Genomic DNA, 22,528 nt, shown 5'->3' on the forward strand with positions numbered 1-22,528 from the left:
GAGTTTGTTGAATGAACGTAAAATGAACTTACAAAGTCATATCAAGTTTAAAGTCCCCTTCCCCCCCCCACAAAACATATGATTTCCTTTTTTAAATGGCGTACCAATAGCGAAATTTTCAATTGAGTGTCCAATTTAACCCTGCAATGCATTTGTTTTTATGACGCACTGTGATCAGAGAACATAAGCATGAAAATGTTGCAAGATTTTAATTTTTTTCCGATTCAATGTATAGTCAAAATAAGCGCCCGCAGAGAAAAAAAAGTCCTGTAAAAACACGCTGTTAAATATTTATACCTCTAGTCAAATTAATTTGAATTCTCATCGACCATTTTTTTATGGACTGCTGGGACAACTTTCGTTTTGAGTTCGCAACACTCAAAAAATGCGCTTTTAAAGGAAATGAATTGGGGCTTGAATGGAGCAAAACAAATTAGCCCTTGGCAGTGTTGAACGCGGTGAAACATAAGTTACTTAACCGCGTTCAAATGATCTTACTCGTGTAATTTTCCGAGAATGACGGGAAAACAAGTCATGATTTAAAAAACTGCTCTAATGTGATGGTACATTTTGTATATAAATATAATTTATTTAGAGAAAATTGCTCTTAAAATTAATGGCGCCCGAGTATGTACAGGGAATGTGGATTTGTAGAAATATCAATTGTAGAAATTGTTTGATATCCTAGGGATACAGATGTGGAATGAATAACATGATAGATTTATTAATGATATGATAAGCTGAATTACGCTCTCATTTTGATTGGTTCTTACCCATGATGCATTGGAGGGCAGACGCATAGATGACGTCATCATAAACAACATCTTGCTGTTTCATCATACAAAACTAATGATTTCCATGCTGTCGTACGTCTGTTTAGTAATTACTGATCACGGAGGCGTCAAAATATGATAATAACAATAACGCTTGTAACATACTCGGCTGCGCCTCAGCCTCGTGTGCCACTTGGTTATTCTTACCACATTTTGACGTCATCTGTGATCTGTTACTGAAAACATGCACGGCAACATGAAATAAATTTGATTATTTATCAACTAGTTGATAATGTGAATTGGCACGTTAGTGAGTTTAAAAGCTGACGTTTCGAGCGTTGGCCTATCGTCAGAGCGAATGCCGAAGAGCTAGCGCTCGAAAAGTCAACTTTTTAACCCTTTACGGAGGCCAATTCACGTTATCAACTCGTTGATAACATTAAATCACCCTGTTATACCCTCCCACCGACGCAGCACCGCAGTTTCTCGAGAAACTTACCCCTTTTTGAAATAGTGATTGTAACCAATCGGATTGCAGCATTTGTTGGAGAAAGCGTCAGTACTGAATAAATAATAGTCTTCATTTGGCACGAAATTACGCTCGGATAAGTTTCCGTGAAGATCATCTGCTCCGAGAAGTGAACAAGCAAACTAATCCTCGAGGAATAGTTGATGTCGAAGGTCAAAATTTTGAACGCATTTCCAAGCAAAACAGAGGATGTTTCGTTGAGACTGAGTTACTTCGTGTTAGAATTGATTTCTCTAACACTCGTTTGTGGTCTGGTTGATCCTTCTTTGTTTGCTTCTCTTCTCAAGTTGTTACAATGGGGACTAGCTTCAATATATCAGGGAAAACTAGAGTCTCCGCTTATAAAGGTGTCACTGCGGATGACATTTCTAAGCCGTCAATCTTCTTGTGCTGTCATCGTACCATCTCAACTAGCGAATCACGCTTGACTACGTATTATAGTTCCCACATACTGAGCAAGCACCTTAGGGTTGTCTACGCAGTTACAAAATGAATTTCTTCCCTAATTTTCATATCTTTACGGTTGAGATCGGCCAGAACAGAAACGAGATCGACAATATAAAAATTACAAATAACCTTGGTGTAGAGTGTTATTTATACCTAAAAGTATATCTTAAGAGAAAATCACCTTTAAAGATTGTTACATAACAACATCTTGGTCACAAGAGTTAAAGAAGAAAGGCGCTCACAAGTACCGCCCCCAAATTGCTTCTTGTTGCGAAAACATGAGGGACATCACCTGTTTACCCTTAAATTACCTCTGGGAACACGAAGGTGTCAAACGCGACCTATAACCAGGGAGATTTACTCTTCCTGGACTAACAAATTAACTTATTTAAGAACACGGCCCATCACGAGTTCCATGTCAACTTCACGATCACAACGAAGAAAACGTGATAAACTCACTAGGTGAACGTGGCCAAACTCACAAGAAGAACGTGATTAAACTCAACCTTTAAGATAAGACCACCAAGAAGGCGTACGAAGTAATCAACCTGCCCTTTTTATAATTTACATTAAATGACTTAGAATAATATAATATTTCCATTCCTTTTCTTTCTAACACCAATACAGAAAACCCTTACGATATTATAGATTAACTATAATTGTAATTTTATCATTTAACATTCGTAATATAACCTGGTCGCTTGACGCATTTAGACCAATCGCAGATCATCGCTACGGATAGTGTTCAAATCATTATGATAAATCGTTCATAATGAAAAACTTTTCAGTTGTGCGGCTGTCATGTTATGGAAATTAGATTTCCAAAGAATATAATAGGGTTGCAGAATTCTAAACTGCGCTAAGGAAAATCTCTGCGGATCGCTGGTTCGACAATCAATAGGATCTTTATCTTTCCGATTTCTTGCGTTTATTTACAATCCATACAATATCCGTACTTTCCACATTCAATCGATCTCGATCCTCTGTCACAAGATAGTGATTCTATTTATCTGCTATTACAATGGAAATACACTCCTAAACTCATGTAAAACCAATATTGACTTTACTTTTTCGTAATTTACTAAAATTCCAAGCCATTTAATGTTGAATTGATTTTAACAGCTGTTTTACATTATACTCCGATCAACACTTCTGTAATTTACACCCGCACGCACGCACTATTTGCGACACGAATGGCCCATCACGCAACGTCACAGAATGTTCCAACCCAAACGCGCACGCACAATTTCCGGAGACAATTCCTCATCTAATTGTTTCAGGCCATTATTGGTTTTCTGTATCACTTCTGCCGTGCGCAATCCGAACATTCTTGCTACAAGTCTGCCATTACCGTGCTACACTCAATTATACACCTAAATCTTATGTAACCCAATTATCTTAAAACCCCAAGCTTAATCAATAAATTAGAGGGTAAAGTATCACGCGATACGCTTACAAGGTTGTCGCGACAACTATCTTCAAATCTGTGTAAGTTTGCATAGAAAGAAAGACGTTTTTTTATTTTATGGTTTCAACTGCTTGTAAATTGGTTCTACCACAAGTTTCGCTAAACTTGAATCCATTTCCACATCATCAGCGTGGCGACAGTAGGAAAGGGGGAAAGGAAAATCTCCCCTCTTTCTTCTCCCTCTCCATCGGCCATTTCGTCGTAGTATAGCTGATCTCGACCCGCGGCAGAATGCCAGTTCGAGACGACATGCTTGAAAATGAAATCCTCAACTTAGAGTGGGTCTTATCCCGGACCTTGAGATAACAAACGTCCTGTCTGGTTGAACGTACTGAGACGGCAAATACACGTCGTTGTTTATTTTGTTTTACTAAGGATCGCTTCGGTCAGCTGCAGCTCTTCAAAATTTTCCCTAGGCCCAATACCTCTCGTTCCGACGTGGACGACAAGGGCTGTTGGGCAGAAGTTTCCTTATTCAAGATGGCGGTGAGCGTAGAACTTTCTGGCGCTACTCTACACCTTTCTGATGTGGAAAGAAATCCCAAAGAAGTCTCTGAACGCGGAAAAGAAGTTAAAAAACAGCAGACAGGGACCTCTAGGATCGAGATATGCTGTAAAACCTTGGCTTTTCTCATTGTGGTATGCTTGATCTGCGTTCATTTCGCGCGTGTCCAGCGAGAAGGTAAGCGATAACTTTTTTTTTTCTTAGAGGAAATTGTTGTCACATATTTCGTGACACAATGAAATATCGAAACCGAATTTGTTCAGGTATTTTCGTACCTGGTTTTAGCAAGATCTCATCTTTGTTGGCCCTGTTTACTGTTGGGATTACTTGACACGTGTCAACTGCACTGCCGAGAAGTGTAAACAAAACATTTTTGTACTAATCATAGTGTTTTTACAGCTGGAATTCTGAGTGAAGAAAATTTGCGAAACACCTGCTGTGTTTGTGTTTCTCCTTTTGTTAACTCGTCAGATCTTTACATCGTTTCGTTCATATCTACTTTAAATGAAGAAATACAAAACTAAAAGTACAAATGTACGAAAATATTTCTGCATTTTAAGGAATCCAGCTAGGTTCGTACTCGTATTTTAAGGGAAGCCATTGATCTTTAAAGCAACAAAAAATGAAATTAATCAATCCAGCATCCCCTTCTTTCAAAGTTTGACCAGGTATCTATTTCCTTACCAGGTTTAACGGTGTGTAGAAGCTTGTCTTCAGGAAGAATGTCATGATTCATAATAAAGAAGCCTAGTTTGAGCCGACATTCATTCCTTTACACCCTGGCATCACTATGAATATTCTCCATACTATTCTCTATACATTCCCCTTGGTACTGACAAAGAGAATTTGTTTGACAATCAGGGGCTTCTTACATTGGTGATTATTTCCTTCATTCTCATTATCTTTACATTTGATTGAAGGCTGATGTTGTTAGGAGAAATTAGAAGCTGGTCACTTCTAGGAGGCAAAGGGTTAATTAACCAAAGGGTTGGAAAATTAATGCAAAGTATTTTCTATCTTGTGCCTAAGACTTAAGGTTATAAAAAATCATGAACAAAAACTTTAAGCAACATTAACACATAAAGGGTCTAATACTAAAGGAAATACCAGAAGGAAATTAACCCTTTAACTCTCAGATCAAATTTGTAATTCTCCTTACTGTCAACCATACAATTCTTATAATGTTAGTTCAGAGAATTTAGTATTGTATCAACTAATTATCTTCAAATTGATTTTTTTCTTTATTCTCATCACTTATCTGGTTGATATTGTATTGATATTGTAAGGGGAAATTCTGTCTTGGTCACTCATGGGAGTTAAAGGGTTAATGCTAAAATACTTTAAAAATTTTTAGAGCTGTATCAGGTGAATTGAAACAGAACAAAATTAAAGGGTCTAATATTCAATTGCTTTATTTAAAGTACCGCTCACATATATATTAACTGGGCAGACAAATTTTATTTGCACATTTGCACCTTGTTAGATGCATTATATTAGCTGAAAATTTAACTCCCAGAAGTGATTAACATGTAACTTCTCCCTTTAATATCCATACATTATCCAAGAAAAAGGTAATGAGAATACTTCAACTTATCATGTAGAAGTTGTTTTCTTGATCTAGCACCAAATTCTCGCAATTAATTAACCCTTTCACTCCCAAGATCTAATTAGTAATTCTCCTTACTATCTGCCATACAATTCTTATGATGTTAGTTCAGAGAATTTGGTATTGGATCAACTAATAATCCCATGATTGATATTCTTCTCTATTCTCATCACCTGCCTGCTTGATATTGTATTGATATTGTAAGGAGAAATTCTGTCTTGGTCACTTGTGGGAGTGAAATGGTTAACAAGGAAGTATGTTGCAGCTGTAGGGAACAATATGTAGAATATGTGTACAGATATAAGGGTGTCAAGGCTTATTGAAACATCAGTAAAATATATGGTTTTTTGTAATAGGCTCTAGTACCTGCCCTGCTATGTTTCAGTCTGGTCGCTGGAGAGGAAGCTTTTGGCAACCTCGTGGTTGTATGATGCATTCTTATACTTCAAGGTATGCTGGCAAGTTTACTGATCAGAAGTCATGATAGCTTGAAATGTGTATGTACACTTTATTTTGACTGCTGCTTTCAAGCTCAGTGTACATCATAGATCAGTTTGAAAGGGATACGTCTTGCGGATGTAGCTTGATGTTGATATAAGCTTGTTTAAAAGTTCCTTTAATTTGACAGAAATACTGCGCATTATAACTTACTTCTGCATATGATTCAGTTTGAAATCTTAACCTAGTATTTTATTCATCCTTGTAATTCCTACAGTTTGCTTAAAAGTTAATTGATATAATTTTTTTCATTTTTTTAATGAATTATACACTTAAAGTCTTCATTTACAACAACATATTTTATTTACAGTTTATTAACTCTATTACAACACATTACCCACAATACATCTCTTACTACGACGTGCTACTTACAATGAGCTGCTTATAATTAAATGCCACAGTTATTGTATTATTTCCATGGCTAACATTATTTTACTGACATTAGTAACATGAAAGTCATTATTTTATATATGTTTTAAGAAGCTTCTAGGCATACTGTTAATCCTTTATACCCTAATATCAGCATGCATATTCTCCATACTGTTCTCTACATGTTTCCTAACTTTCTGACAAGGAGAACTTGTTTAACAATCAAGAGTTTCTTTAGTTGGTGATCATTTTCCATACTCTTGCGACCTGAATGTGTGCCTCGAGCTTGATATTGTAGGAAGAAACTAGATATAGTCACTCTTAAGGGTTAAAGGGTTAAGACTGATATTCCTGCACACCAGTCATGAGATCCACACTATTCCCCTTTTCAGGCTATTACTGGTAAAATTTAGTGCCTGTAGTATCTCTTCTTACTGTGTAAAATCTCTTGAAATTCTCCAAAATTCCAGTTTAACAGTTGCTCTCCTGGTTTGAAACTTTCTTTTACTAGTCTTGTTTAAAATATTGGAGAACACTGCCCCACAATATCATGGTTTTTTTCTCAATTTTCTTTACATACCTCTTGTTGTATACTGCAATTAAAATACTCAGTGTGATTAAAATACTTCATGCAAAGAACTCTATTTCATAAAATGCTGTGAACTTGGAATCTGCATGATTTTAGTTTAAATAGTTTTGTTTCCTTTTTTGTGTTTATTTATTTATATAGCCTCTTTTTTCATTTTTGTATATCACTCTAGCTCCTGTATATTTAGGAACAGGTTACTTAAACCTTAAGTCTTTGATGGTAAAACTTTGTCTCAACTATACAACAACTTCCAAGATGATACTAACAGTAGTTATTCAATATTTTTATTCTTGAAGTGAAGTGAGGACTTGTTTACAGAATCACCCAGTGGCTTTCATTGGAGATTCAAGAACAAGAGGCTTGTACTATGAACTGGTGGAGATGGTCAGGTTAAATGCAGTCACAGATCCAGGAAAAGCGGTGAGACATTTTTACATGGAGCTTTAAAATCAGTGATGTATAAACCAGGATTGTCGCTAGAAAGTGTAATAGATGTACATGTATAATCTGAACTGAGTGGGTGGCTAAAATTATACACAGTAAGGATGTGCAATGCAAATTTACTACAGAATTAACTACCTTTACCTGCCAGCATTTTGTCACTTTTCCCAAAAGGCTTGCCAGTAGCCATTTAAATTATTGTGAGTTAGAGAGAGTCGTTGTGAGCGTTTCCCAGGAATACAACGCAATGACCATGCTCTGTACCAAACCAAGACTCTTGACCCAGAGTCCAGCAAGATCTCCCAAGATCTCATCAGTAATTCTCCTTACTGTCTGCCATACAATTCTCATGATAAAGTTCAGAGAATTTGGTATCGGATCAACTTATAGTTCTCTTATTGATATTTTCTGCATTCTCACCACTTGTCTGCTTGATATTGTATTGATATGGTAAGGAGAAATTCTACTGCAGTCACTCACTGGAGGTAAAGGGTTAAATAAAACTTAATAAAGGGTTGTATATAGCTTTGTGCGTTCTCCATAACTGTTGTTTAATGATACAATTATGCAATAACACAATTTTGTTGTGTGATTTTATTTTGACAGCATAGTAATCTGTCTTACATTGACAAGATGAGCAATACAAGTGTGGTATGTTTTCATAAACAAGATGTTTTCTATGATTCAATAAACTTTTATTATTTTTTTATAGTCAAGCACATCTTTTTTATGCAAATTATTTCAGGATAGAGGAGAAAAATGATAGGATTTTCTTTTTTTACATTCATTTAGAAATCATTGATGATCCTTGCAATCTGATTGGCTCTCATCAGTGTGAATTATGCAGGAATTGCACCATTTTTTGCCCCAGATTTCTTCTTTTTTCCAGCCAACGAGAAAGCTTTTGATTAGTAAAACACAACATCCTATCCGACTTCAGGGCTTCTCTTGAAGTAACCAATCAACCAATCAATTGTTCAATTTTGAAATCACATGTATAATTTCAGATCAAATTGCACTCTGCTCAGTTCAATCACTTTAATTTATAAATAACCAAGGTATCAGACCGTATTTCTGTTTTGTCGGACAAAAGTGGAAACTTGGTCAGAGGTAGAGAGTGACCTGTCAAGCAATATAATTATTTGCAGCCCTGCAAATGGTTACATCTCCAGGTTTAAAATTATTCATATTATTTAAGAATTTGTCACTCTCCAAACCATTGTCTCCTAGTTTTTCCTTTTACTGTAGAAGCTTGTTAAATCAAGTTATTAAAAATGTCAATGGATTCTTCATTAAATCAGTAAATGCATCAAACAGATAATGGGAATACTCTAACTTATCAGGTAGAAAATGATGTTTTGATCTAACAACAAATTCTCATAACTAATTTACAAGGAAATGTGTAGCAGCTAGAGGGGAGAATTAACAATCAGATCTTGGGAGTTTAAGTGTTAAAGCCCACTCTGACAAGGGCAACAATTTGATTTTGTAGTTCTTTCACTGGCAACCTGAAGTTAACTTGTCTATGAAGGCACTGTATGATGGGTGGATCAAGGTAAAGTATTTTGTTTAACCTTTTGGCTCCCAGAAGTGATTAACATGTCACTTCTCCCTATAATATTCATACATTATCTTGCAAACAGATAGTGAGAAAACTCCAACTTATCAGGTAGAAGTTGTTATCTTGATCTAACACTAAATTCTCTTAACTGATTTACAAGGAAATGTGTAGCAGCTGGAGGGGAGAAGTAACAATCAGATCTTGGGAGTTAAATGGTTAATCAAACAATATGTTTTTGAAGGTTTAATGAAAACTGTAACAAAATTGATACATAATCATATGTCTGTTAGGGTAGTGAAGATTTCTTGTTTGTAACTGGACAGTTGTATTCAACAGATTTACTTTATTATTAAGCTTTTGTACCTGTAGTTTCTTTTGTTTGTGGTAAATAATCATACAGCTCTCATGCAATAGTTTTTACAATGTTGTTTGGTGTGTGTGTGTGCGTGTGCATAGGGCAGTGCTGGTCAAATGATAAATTTTTCTATTACTCTAATCAAAGAGTGAAAAGTAATGTTTTTCTTTAATTTATTGTCCCACAGAATCCACAAAAAAGTCCTCATCTTATTATCACAGGCAGTGGAACTGTAAGTTTACAAGAAATGTAAAATACAATGGTGTAGCATGACTTGTTTGTGCAGTTTGCTTGGCAGACCCCAAGTGTTGTCAGTAACAGTCAAAAATTTAATCACGTTAGTTTAGTTTTCACTATTCACTGGTCACATTACGTACCATACAGCCTGTGCTTGTTGTAGGTATCAAATGAGATGAGCCACACACAAACATTAATGATATATAGGGATATTAGTTCCATAATAAATGAATGATAAATAATTAAGGAAAAATAATTGATTAGTCAATTTAGTTTTAATTTTGTTATTTCTTAATTTCAGTGGACTATTAGATACAAAGGACTAGGTGCCGCAATGAATTATGGGTGTAAGTTTGCTTTTTTTAGATTTGTTGGAGAATAATTTTTTTTTGGATTAGAGGACTGATCTAATGGTTACATTTTTTTTACAGCTAATTTGACAAAGGTTAAAAGTTCAATGGAGACGTTAATAGCAAAAAAGAGAAATGAAAGCCAGCCATTGCTCAAAAAATGGAGTCCTTTTCCACCTTCTCCTGCAATTATCTGGATTCAACAAGGTAATAGGGTGTTGTGGAGATGTGTTCACATTATCGTTTTAGGTTACTACAGACAACTTTTCATTGCTGTTTACAGAACCAGTTGTGGAAGCGAAGCTTCATGAGGCGCGCAAAATGATCACAAATGAGAAGATTGAACTTTTTAATTCAATTGTTGGAGAGATGTTGTAAGTTGATTGTTTGTTTAATATCTGACTTCGTTAAGTACATAAAAGGAGTAAGTCTCGAAAAAAACCGTGGTGCTGCGTTGGTGGGGGAAGATAATTTGGTTTCATCAACTGGATTGATAATTTAAATCGGCCAACGTAAAGAGTTTATAGAGCTGAGGTTGTGAGCGTTAGCCCTTCATCAGGGGGAATGAAGAAAGGGTAACGCTCGAAAAGTTATTTTTAGAAACTCTTTATGGTGGCAATTTACATTATCTACTCAGTTGATTGAACCCAATTATCTTGGTGAAGTACGAAGTATATGTATTCCTTGGGGTTAAAACAACTCCTTTGGGATGCTGAGATTTACATTCACAGAAGATTAATGTTTAAGTAGCCTATTTAAACGATTTGATAACGTCCCGTTTCCGGAATACATGCGATAGAAGTTTCGTTTCGAAGGAACTATGAGAAGTAAACAGTATTGATGACAAAATGACTCCGCCAACTAAACCACTCCAAAACTATCCGAATTTGATTCATTCAGCCTTCAGACACTGAAAATTCAGGATTTGGCTAGTAGCTTACCTTGGCTAATGTACTCTTGTGTGAAAATGAGTGAACACCGTTGAATTTCTCTTTAAAGAGCTGTAACCCAAAATGAGTTTGGTGACCCTGTTTGGGGCCACGTTAAGTCATCATAAAATTTAGGAAGCTCTTAATCTCTTTATTTTAACCTCTTGTCAGGGTGGGTAACACCCCCTTGAATTTTGTCGGCTTGTTTCTAACAACGCTCCTGTTTTTAGAAATTTTCTGAATCTAAATTTCAGTATGGTCTTTGCAACAGTTATTTTACAAAATCTAACTCTATCTTTTGCCGCAGTCAGCAAGAAAATTCATCTGTGACTGTAATGTGGTCGTCATTTCATGCCGCCAAGAGGAAACCGGAGTCATCAACAGATGGTCTTCATTATGGACAGCCAATAACAACACTGGTACATAATGTTATTTGTTACGTGTCAGTTAGAACTTGCGTTACGACTGGTCAATTTAGCGTATTTCACTTAACGCCCCGCTAAATTCAAAAGTCTCTTTGAATTGAAATCTCCCCCCCTCAATTGGAACGAAGATATTATGAAAATCTTACTTCCCTTGTTGTTTCAAGTACTTAACTACAGAATTGTTTTCATTCGTTCTTGTCACCTGCGCATTTACTGTCGATTGGAACTCATGAATTTATGATTTCTTGTTTTTCAGGAGCTGAATCTGATTTTAAACTATTATTGCAATCAATATCTTCAAGTTCCTGATGCTACTTGTTGCTTACCAGCGCCAAGGCTGACTCATTTGCAACGAAACACGTTTGCTGTTTTTATCACATGGTAAGAATAGAATTTCTCATAAACGATCAGTAAGCTTTTTGCGCTAACGTGAAAGTCAAAGGCATCTTTTCAAGTCAACTTGAAAAGACATTTGGAGGTTTTTTGAAGCAGTAACCGGTGCTTCATTGCTCTGTAAAATTTTGCGAAATTGGCCGGCTGAATTCACATGAATGATCGTAGACAAAACCTTTTAGCATCGTGATCATTAAGTATTTTTTTTAATTTAAACGTTTGACAACCGCTATTCCGCTAAGGTTATATAAATACATTTACAACCTTGAGTCTGGGAAATTAGAGTTGTGTGGTTTTGGAAAAAGTAACAATAAATCTTTAATTTTGTTAACTAAACTGTGCAGGGGGGCTGTACCTTTGAGTAGAATTATTGAAGAAGATATTGAAAAATAAAGATAACGTCTAGACCTTTTAGTGGCCTACCTTATCCCTTTGCACCCTAACATCAGTATGCATATTCTCCATACTGTTCTCTATACATTTCCTAAGGTGTTGACAAGGAGAATTTGTTCAACAATCAAGAATATCTTACGTTGGTGATCATTTCCTTTATTCTCATGACCCTAATGTTTGATTCAGAGCTGATATTGTAAAGAGAAATTAAATGCTAGTCACTTTTAGGAGTTGAAGGGTTAACGAAACGAATTATCTGAGGCTCAGTGGCAGAGCATCGGGGCGCCGAATCCGAAGGTCTTAGTTTCGATTCCTTTGGGGAATTTCGATGCTTTTTTTTCCTCCCTCGCTACCATGTTTCTTACTCGTGCATCGGGATGCTTGTATTTACAGCATTGTACTGTTTCTGATCATGTTCGTTTGTCAGCATCTGTGGCCTGCGGAACCGAGAGGATCTGGTGGTAAGAGTTACATCAAGTACTTGCATAATCACATCTCTGGAAAAAATTTTGGCCCGTGCGGGCCTGAATATTTTTCAGGCCTTATTTTCTCTACTACCTAAGTTGTGTTCATAATTTCGAGGATCGCTTCCATGGCGTGTTAGCTCAGTTTGTTGAGCGCTGCACCGGTATCGCAGAGGTCATGGGTACAAATCCCGTACGGGCCTGAATTTTTTTCACGCCTTATTTTCACTACTACCTAAAAAGTTTTCATAACTGCGAGGATCGCTTCCATATTTGTTTCTTCAACCGCAGTTCACATATATGATTTTCATATATTTACAGTCATTTATTCACCACTTCGAGGGTTTATTCGTATTTAACGTAATGACCAACTCCTAGTTGGCTTGTTAGCTCAGTTGGTAGAGCACTGCACCGGTATTGCAAAGGTCTCGTACGGGCCAAAATTTTTTTCAGGCCTTATTTTCACCACTTCTTAAGTAGCTATCATAACTGCGAAGATCGCTTCCATATTTGTTTTCTTTTTTGTTTCATGACACTCAATCGATCTACGCTTTGGTAGAACTCAATGATTGAATTACTTTGTAATCTATCACTCACAGGTGCTGAGCCAACCACACCTGGGGGCCGTGCAAGTTTCTCCTTACGCTGGGTCTACTCTGACAGAATGTATCCTGTTATGAAGAGTTTATTCAAAATGGGCCTCATAATGTTTTACTTCTACCTCTGTGACAGGTTAGTGTCATGGGGCGCTTTCATTCAGGATAAGGTCTGGCCAAACTGTAAGAACATGCTTTTGCCGGTATAAGTGGTTTCGGGAATGCCTTCGTGGCAAAAGAAGTTTGGTATCCGGAAGTCACAATCACAGGTTTTCTTTCTACAGAAAAAACCGTTTTCTTAATTACACCCATCTTTTCTAAGGAAAAAACACCCTCTCAAAAGCGACATGCATGACTGCACTCATGTGCAGTGTCAGTCAAAACTCAACTACGTTCGGGCCAAGTCTCCCACGATGGAAAAAAAAAAGTCAACTTGTTGTCAATATGAGTGTGTGCCATCTCTCTGAGTTCCGTCGGGCTCATGATGATTTTTCTTCCTTGGCCGTAGTGACTGCTCCCTTTTTCGGTCTCACGACAGTCTGTTGAAAAGGGCTTAATCGTTTTTGATGTAATGGCCAGACCGGACCAACGCACAGGGTCTTAAAAAGTAACAGAGGAGAATGTGCTACTTTTGTCATCACATCTGCAAAAAAGGTTAGACGGTCTAGACTTCTCGGATATGAACGATAAAGCATAAGCACTGTCTCGTCCATCTTCTCTTTACTGGTTGGCAGGAGACGTTAAAGAACCCACGCACTTCTCGAGAACGCAGCTTACGGTGTTGTGGTCTGGCCTTGATTCCAAAATTAGGGGCATCTGCAAAAGTTTTCTTGCAAAAAATTTTTAACTGCTCAATGCAGTCTGGCCAAAGTCCCCCGCAAAGTCTTGTAAATCGTAATGAGCTTATTAATATGGCGCCATAGACTGAAATCCGTCGTTATATTTATTATTACTAATTACTTGTCTCATCCAGTGCTCAGTTCAATTTTTTAATGCAGATAAAATTCCATGCTGTTCGTTTGAAAATTGCCTTTTTTTTTCTGTTGAATCTACAGGACAAACTTTTTTTTCAAGGAACAAAAGCAGTACAGTCATCTGGTGTTTATCTTGGTGCTGTTTGTTTTCTTGGCCTTGGGAGCCTGGACTTGGTCACCAGCTCAACAGGTTTGTTTTGTGATTAAAATGTAACTTCTTCTTTCAATTCCATACATTACCCAGCGAGTAGAGAGAATAGAGATACAGATCAGTTGGAAGATGTTGACTCGATGTTAGACCGAATTATCAATGACCAATTGACAAGAAAATGGATACCAGCGTCAAGGGAGAATTATGAATTTTATCTTGGAAGTTTAAGAGTCAACGGGGAATGTTTACAAAATTTTCAGGCTATATTTGATCATAAGTGCTAAGTAATTTGCTTTGCCAAATTTGTTTTTTCAGACCGTGTTTTTAAACAGAGATCAGACGAATGAGTGGAGAGGCTGGATGCAATTAGTTATACTTTTGTATCATTACATTGGGGCAAGCAAGGTAATGATAGTGATCGGTTCTGATTCAGTCGATGGATTCACACTATTTTTTCTGAAATGAACGAAGGACACTCTCCACAATAGGGTGCGGAATGACGTGCCTGTGGCTAGTTTACCACGAGTCTCTCGTGCATTTATGCATGTCATCCGTTTTACATTAAAGTGCGCGATGATATGCGCCTATCGCCACGCGTCTCTTGCGCACATATGCTTGTCTCCTGCTCTACTACGAGGTGCGCGTACACATGCATGTGTATCTCGCACTCCACCACAATGGATAAGGTGCGAGGTGACGTTCTTTTCGCCACGTGTCTCTCGTGTTAGCATGTGTTTCTATTGCGACTGCATGTGTGTCTCACGCTCTTCTATAAGGTGCAAAGTGACGTACCTCTCTTCATGTCTGTCTCTACTGGCGTATGTATTCTAGTTCCACTTAACTAGTGATTGAACTGACTTCCCTGTTAAACCCTCTTGGAAAGGGTCGAGGTTGTAGATGCGGAATGCGGGATGCGGATAAACAGGTTAATCCTCGCTTCACGTTTTAAAAGGTGTCATATCATAAAACAACAAAATGACAAGAGTGAACCCAACACTAGCAAATATGGGTGTGGATGGAGAAGATTGACACTGATTGCAAACAAACACTCGAAAAATTCAAGCTGAGTTCATTGTGAAGTCAGTGTTAGTATTATAGCGAACTAGCATACAAGTTCTACTCCTCTCTAATTTTCCTTCATTCTAACTACAGGTGCTTCCAATTTACGTGTTTATAAGACTCCTAGTAGCTTCATATCTTTTCCTCTCTGGGTATGGGCATTTCTCGTACTTTTGGAATAAAGGAGATTTTGGCCTCTACAGGTTTTGTCAGGTAATAACTTAAGTTACGTTGTAACGAAGAAGAAATACTGAATCCCCCTTGAAAAGTTGAACGCCAGTTATCGATTTCGCTCCCGGGTGCTTTACCAACTGAGCTACAGGCAACACGTGTGGGGTCATTTGACCCTTTCACATCTAGTAGTAACCAAGACGTACTGTCTATTTAGAAAATTAATACAATATCAAGCAATCAACTTATGGTAACATTGAAAAATGTCTTCCCTCTTTTTGTCTTTTAAAAATATATAAATCTAGTCGTGCAATGGCGCCAGGTGAATTCCACAGTTTTTCGAAATAGATGGTATTTCCTGAATTTAATTCATTTTTCCGTCAAGTTCACCAGCTAGCCTAGAATCGGTGAAATCGACCCAGGTTTCTTACCTCACGTCCAAACATATCTCGATCGCTCGCGGTTTAGTGCTTCAGAAATTTGCAATACGCACTGTAATGGCTTGTTTGATCTCGTTTCAGGTTATTACTCGCATGAATATTCTTGTGGCTGTTCTCTGTTTGATCATGGGTCGCCCCTATCAGTTTTACTACTTTGTTCCCTTAGTAACCTTCTGGTTTGTAGTGGTTTATGCTGTGATGGCATTGTGGCCCAGAGTCACTGCTGCTCGTGTTAAAGGTGAGTATAATTTTTTCTGATCAGGTTCTCCCTGTAATGATTCTCATTTCCTCTTTAAATTGGCATCAACGCTTTCACTGGCCTGCAGAGCAGGTATTTTCTGGGTGAAAATTTAGCTACCATCTTTGATTCCAACAGCAGCGGAAGGCTGGAGAAAGAAAGAAATTTCTACCAAGGGGATGAGTGACGGTTAGGGTTAGGGGAGGCAAACATGGCTGGTTAAATAAACGATTGCGAGCTTGTAACGTTAACTCGCCCTAAAAGACACTTGCATTGCAGGCTACTCTTTCTCTGCCACATCTCAACCTTAATTCTCCTTTTTTTTGCCGTACAGTTTGTAGAAAGATAGTTCTGAGAATAAAGGGTTTTATCAGGCTATGTCCCTTAATTAATGTTTTCATCGTGTCACTGGTCTGCTCCAAAATCTGCTCTCATAACTCAAGGAGTCACTAGCATCTAACATCTCCTTACATTATCAAACATGGTTATAAGAATATAGGAAATGATCATCGACCAAAGAAGCTCTTGATTGTCAAACAAATTCTCCTTATCAGTGCCATTGAAAATATGTAGAGAATAGAATAAAGAGGATAAATATTGATCTCTGGTTGTAAAGGGTTAATCAATTAGTCAGTAGAAGTTTGCCATCAAGATGGAGTTTCGTGTTTCAGATCAGTTAATTCTCTTGGTAATTTCTTGATTTTGAGATATTTTCTAGTTCTGCCTGTTACGTTTATATTAAACGCCGGTAATTTTCTTGGTAGATAACCAGAAGCATTATGTTGTTATATTGGTGAAGTTCCTGTTCCTGTTTGGCGTTATTTCCACGATCTGGAGCTCACCAGTAAGTTAACTAAATGTGGTACATCTACACAGACTTCTTCCTTATCATTTTAGCACGCTTAAAGGCCATGAGAGTATAAGAACTGAGGAAGCTTTGATGAATGCAGCTTGTATACATTTGTTGGGTCTTCTTCTCATCGATTCTAACTAGAAGGAGCTTTTCTTCGGGGGAAGGAGCGCGGGCTCATTTTTGAGACGCACGAGGCAGAGTGAAACTAATTGTGGCGCGCTTTGTTGTCAGAGTATCGACCCTACGGTTGTCGTTAAATCATTTCAACGCGTGTCTAACATCATAATATTCTCTTCAGGGCAGTCCTAGAAGCCACTTACTGTGAGATCGCTCTCTGTATAAATATTAATTTTGTTAATGTCATTATTATTACTAATATTATTATTATTACTAATATTATTATTGTTAGTTATTATTATTATCATGCATGTGAATGACCTCTCTTTGTACCTCCCAGACGTTATGCCAATGGATATTTTCCCAGTGGGCCATTAAAGAATTATTCATCGATGAGAATGATAGTGTTCGCGAGTGGTGGTTTCGGTCATGGCTGGATAGATATGTAAGTAACAAACTCTCTGTCGATCGGATTCTATGTAGTTTACGAGAATTCCTCGAAGGATGAACGGAAGCTTCTTCGGGGTGATTCTCTCTTTCTGAACCGGTCGTAGCAGGAATAGAAGTCTTTTTCCTCCGAGTAGACTATGAGCACGGATAGGCAGATCTCAGTTCGACATGAAAAATTAGCGGAAGCTTCTCCCGCGAGTTTTCGAGACTTTCAACTGATTCATATTGTTTCTCTGACTTCGGGGATATAATGAGCGCGGGCAAATACAATTTTAGCAAGAGGAAGTCGGAGCTTTCACGTTAGATCTTCGATGGCCCATAAAACGAATTAAAACGTGGCTTTACGTGTGGTAAAAGGCTTTGATAAATAAGTTTGCAGTCAAAAGAATTCAATATCCGAGAAGATTATGTTAATAATAACAATAGGTTGACTGGAGTTGTGAAAGTACACTGGCTTAGGTGAGGGTGATAGTACTAGATTTAATCCTTTCCGCCCTTTTCTTTCAGGGTACACTTTTTGGAATGGCTGTAGCATTTCTTTACTGCTCTGGCAAATATCTTAAAATGTTCGACGATAACAACAAGAGAACTCTCTTCTCCAGACCTGTAGGCTTTGTGTGTCTAGTATTTGCTGTTGTGGCGATAATGGTAAGGATAAGATGTAACCGTTTGGTGTTTCCAGTCGCAGCAACTAACCGAAAGCATCCGCTGAAAGGGCAGAAAAGGCCGCACAAATTCTGAAAATAGATATGTGCAACTCGGCGGCCTAGATTGTGCCATTCGCCCAAAGCGAGAGAAAAAATCGAAACTGATGCAAAGCTCAAGGTTAAGTATGATCAAACCAAAAAGGCGGAAAAAAAAGCGCAAAGCGCGGGAACAATCGCAGTCGCTTCCCAGCGCGGGAAAAGTGTAATCCATCCCAAACGCGGGAAGAATTGCAACACCGGCCAAGCGCGGGAAACGGTAACTTCTACTCAGAGCCGAGAGATTCTATCTAAATGCTACTCCATCATGTAGGGGATTGAATGAAGGCCGGTTACCTCCGCCTGTAAAACCTCATATCGCGGTCTGTTTAGCTTGCGAGTAAGCTCTTGAAAACATGATTATAACCCCTGCCCAAGCGCACTTACTTGCGAGGGATCTTTGGCCATCCAGAAAAGGAGCACGTCTCTTGAGACACTTCATCTTTAGGGGCCAGACACTCATAGACTCCTGAAGGAAACGGGAATACCGTCGCTCGGGCTTGAAGAAGCGTTACGAACAATAGGTTATTCCTGGCTACGAAATGCTCGTTTGCACAGCGAAGTTTTTTTTTTCTCAAATCCCCTAAGTAACTTGTGATTCGTGAAACTTTTTAAGATTTGAATATGAAGTGACTAACCAACTTTTTTGGTTGCAGATTTATACTACTCAGGCATTAACGTGCTCTTCTAAAGTTTCTTGCAATCAGACTCATTCGACAATGTCATTTATACCAGTGAGTACAAGTAATTGTTTCTTTTTAATTCTTCTTAATTTTCCATCCGTTTGACCCCAGTCGTGCCTCAACCGGCGCAGCAAGCGTTTCTATACAAGAAAAATGAAAGGAGTAGTATTGTCTTAAAGGAAAAACCAAACGCACCCCAGCCAATCATAATAAAGAGAGAAATCACTACCAAGTAAGCCAATTAGAATTTTAAGTTAAAACAAGCAATCTGCCGAAAGCGCGGGAAAATGCGAATGGCCAAGTCGCGCTTGATTTTAGTTTTTCATGTGATTGGTTAAGTTGGTGACGCGAGTTTTCTAGACCAATCACAGAACGTAGTTTAGGAATGCCAATGCAGTCACAGATTACTCTCGATTGATTTCAGGGAGACGATCACTGCATATTCACCCCTTCCCCTCCCTCCCCTTGTTCAATTATTTTTGTCCCCGGACCGTGCTCGGTCCGTACGTCATGACCTCGAGCCATACATTTTACGGTCCGGCCCTCTCCTTCAATAAGTACGTATTACAGACCGAGATTCCGTAACTTACAATAAGGACCCAGAAAACGAGGTATGTTAAGTATTTATAAGGGACTCACTGTTAGTAATCGTTTGATGTAATAATTTTCTCTTCCACTCTCTCTCTTTGGTTTTTTTTTCTTGTAGATTATAGCCTTCGTGTTCCTTAGGAATGTTCCCGGTCCGTTCCGGTCAAAATTCAGTAAATTTTTCTCCTGGGTTGGAAATATTTCTCTCGAGGTTAGTACCTATAGTTCGCACACGTTTTTTGTTGTTAAATTGCTATAGTAGAATTTATATTTGCTCCCAGTGAATTTCTTAATTTTTTTTTTATGATCCATCCCTAGGCAGTTTTAACTCTGTTGAAAAATAAAAAATTGATAGTTAACCCTTTACCTGCCAGAAGCGATTAACATGAAACTTCTCACAGGTAAAACAGTCCTTGTGGGGACTCAGAATTTTTTTCCTTTGTCCCACGCTCGTGACGAGGCGAAAAACTTCTTTCTCTGTTTCTTTACTGAGCTAAAAAATTACTATCTCTCTTATTCTATTTGCGAACATGACGCTATCGACATTGCTGGTCCTAGCAGTATGCAGGACGCGTGTCGTATGAACTTCGTAATAGACCTCGCTCACCGTGGAATCTCTGTGGCTCAGTGATAGAGCATCGGAGCGTGGAATCCGAAGGTCTTAGGTTCGTTTCCTCATGGGGAATCAGAATTTTTTCTTTATCTCACGCTTGTAACAAGACGAATAACATCTTTCTTTTGGTAGTGAGAATGTTCAAATTTGTCAGGTACAAGTTGCTATCTTGATCGAGCACCAAGTTCTTATAACTAATTTACAAGTAATTGTTAAGCAGCTAGGGAGAATCAAAAATTAGATCTTGGCAGTTAAAGGGTTAATGCGAACGTTTTCGCTTAGGGGTACAGATTGCTGAAAGCAGACGGCTAGAACTTACGTTGAAACATTTTGCTGTTCTTTGTTCGCCGAAACTCTCTGTGTTGCATCTGGGCAGGGAACCAAACTCCTTTAAAAAATAAGTGTGCGATAGGTTTGCAAGGGGTTTGGTACTGATAAAGAATGGCTCTCTTTATTAGTGCCAGTCCCCAGTTCGTTTGGTATTGCCAGAGAGATTATGATCAACCTAGCTTACAATGGACTTTCTGTTGATGTTTCAGTTGTTTATAGCACAGTACCACATTTGGCTGGCGCATGACACAAAAGGAGTATTAGTGCTTATTCCGGATCAGCCTTTACTCAATGTCATTCTCACCACCTACGTGTTCGTCTGTATAAGCCACGAAATTCATAAAGTTTCCGGTGTGTTGGCAAATGCTCTGATCACCAAAGACATCAAAACAATGTTAAGAAGAGTGCTGTTTTTCATCTTCATGTTGATTATAATCTGGTGGCATAAGACTCACCATGACCCGAAGCCAGTGTTAACGTGATACTCTGAATACTCGAGTGTAGCGAACTGGCCACGATAATTGCATCCATTGATGGGTGAAATGACGACGACGCTGTCCGACGACGCTTCCGAAGATTCTCGAACCCGAAGACCTCCGATTGTGTTGTCGGCCAAGCCGAAGCAAATCTGACCTGGACTGGCTTTAGTTCCAGAAATCGAGGCATTCTGGTAAACACTTTGCAGGAAAATCTTGTGAAACCACAAATTCGTCTTTAAAAGTTTCCTGCATTGTCTGATTAAAGAAAAGAAAAGCCATTCAGAACAATCAAACCACGAAACGAACCTTTCCTTGCATTATTTATTTTGCGCGAAAAGTTTACAAGGTAATATTGATTCAATTTTTCAAGCCCACACTCAGTATCGTTCAAGTGTGCTACAGCATCTACATGCGCGTCAAAGTGCACGTAATGCGTGGGAATGAAACGCGCTTGCAATGCGTGTCGCTCCACGTGTGCGGTAGAAAATTGCAGGAGCAGAAATCGGGAGAAAGCCATAGAAAGGCATAGAAAGGTCTGCGATTATTAACAAAATTATGTAAAATAAAAACGTGTATAGTGCAAGGTCTCATTTATATTATACTTTGAATTGTAGAGTAATTCAGTTGAGTTACTTAAAAATTTTAATCTTGAAGTAGAGAAGGCGGGTTTTGGTCAACCTCTTTTTCAAGGGATTTCAGGAATAGATAAGAGCCTGGGGACAAGTAAAGAAGTTATTGATATTACGAGTATATGAAACTTTTTTTTTTTAAATTTCCAAATGTCGATATGTAATTCTCAATAAATCTTAGTTTGAAAAAATCAGAACTATATGTTCTACAAATTAAAATCGAGGTGAACAGGAAAAAAAAATCGAAGACAACTTGTGAAAAATCGTTGATGAGCACATTGATATTCGTTTGAGGCCTCACTGAAATTACGATACTTGTGCGGAACCTAAAAACGAGGAACATTTCAAGCGAAATTTTACTTTTTAATTCGACAGTGTAAAGAAAATTACCCACTACAATTTCCTAACTGATATTCCGGTCGAGACAGACTAGCTCTTATTGTCCTTTTTGTTTCGGGAGGTGAATTTTCCGGTTTCATAAAGCAAACTTAAAAATACTTTTTATCAGTGCACAAACTCAGGATGGGGTTTCCGATACGTGTTTTATACCCTGACCAGACGCTATTCTTGGGCGACTTCCGGTTTCGTCACTTCCGCTTCTTCAACTGGCTGAAATCTACTTGGTACCGGTCTTCGATTATCGACCTTCTTAGATCCTCCGTAATCTTTCTTTAAAGGAAAAGGCTGGTCAGGGAATGAATAAGGAACGATATTGAACGGTTTTACGCTGGATGTAGATCCTTGTGTGTTCTGGGGTTGCTTGTTGCAGGCATTCCATCCATCGTTGCGATAAGCAGTCTTAGATCTAGAGGTTGGAGGTCCACTTAATGCGGCTAAGAAAACTGCAAAACATAGTGTTATTTTACCCATTAAGTCATGCAGAAGACGTGGCTCACAAGACTCTTTAATACATTGGTCGAACCACTCCTCTTGCACTGGATCGAACTTCCAATTAAATGAAATTGAAGAGCGCATAGTTTTCAGACAGTGGCAATGCGCACAGGCGTTTATTTAATTAAAAAATTAGTCCAAGTTCTTTTGAAGCTCTGTTGAAAAAACCTCTTTTTCCATCAGAACCTGAA

At 38.1% G+C, this 22,528-nt stretch overlaps 1 protein-coding gene across 2 annotated transcripts; it reads left to right on the plus strand.

Annotated features, from left to right (window-relative positions):
- The first annotated feature begins 3,354 nt into the window (after nt 1-3,354).
- On the plus strand, nt 3,355-21,400 carry LOC113676799 (N-acetylneuraminate (7)9-O-acetyltransferase). 2 transcript variants are annotated; one of them, XM_089194018.1, is made up of 23 exons: nt 3,355-3,899; nt 5,685-5,778; nt 7,081-7,204; nt 7,832-7,876; nt 8,718-8,780; nt 9,329-9,373; nt 9,680-9,725; nt 9,810-9,935; nt 10,012-10,102; nt 10,965-11,076; nt 11,339-11,463; nt 12,262-12,329; nt 12,932-13,064; nt 13,984-14,092; nt 14,369-14,458; nt 15,206-15,325; nt 15,805-15,961; nt 16,726-16,805; nt 17,272-17,376; nt 17,889-18,029; nt 18,781-18,858; nt 19,514-19,606; nt 20,548-21,400. In XM_089194018.1, exons 1-23 carry the CDS (start codon nt 3,698-3,700, stop codon nt 20,818-20,820), a joined length of 2,520 nt encoding a protein of 839 aa, XP_089050144.1. In that variant the 5' UTR covers nt 3,355-3,697; the 3' UTR covers nt 20,821-21,400. The 2 variants fall into 2 exon arrangements, with proteins under 2 accessions (XP_089050144.1, XP_089050145.1); XM_089194019.1 differs by having other exon boundaries at nt 3,644-3,899; nt 19,714-21,400.
- The last annotated feature ends 1,128 nt before the right edge of the window (nt 21,401-22,528 follow it).

Source organism: Pocillopora damicornis, chromosome 14 (assembly GCF_964200805.1).
Source record: "Pocillopora damicornis chromosome 14, jaPocDami1.2, whole genome shotgun sequence".
Taxonomy (NCBI): domain Eukaryota; kingdom Metazoa; phylum Cnidaria; class Anthozoa; order Scleractinia; family Pocilloporidae; genus Pocillopora; species Pocillopora damicornis.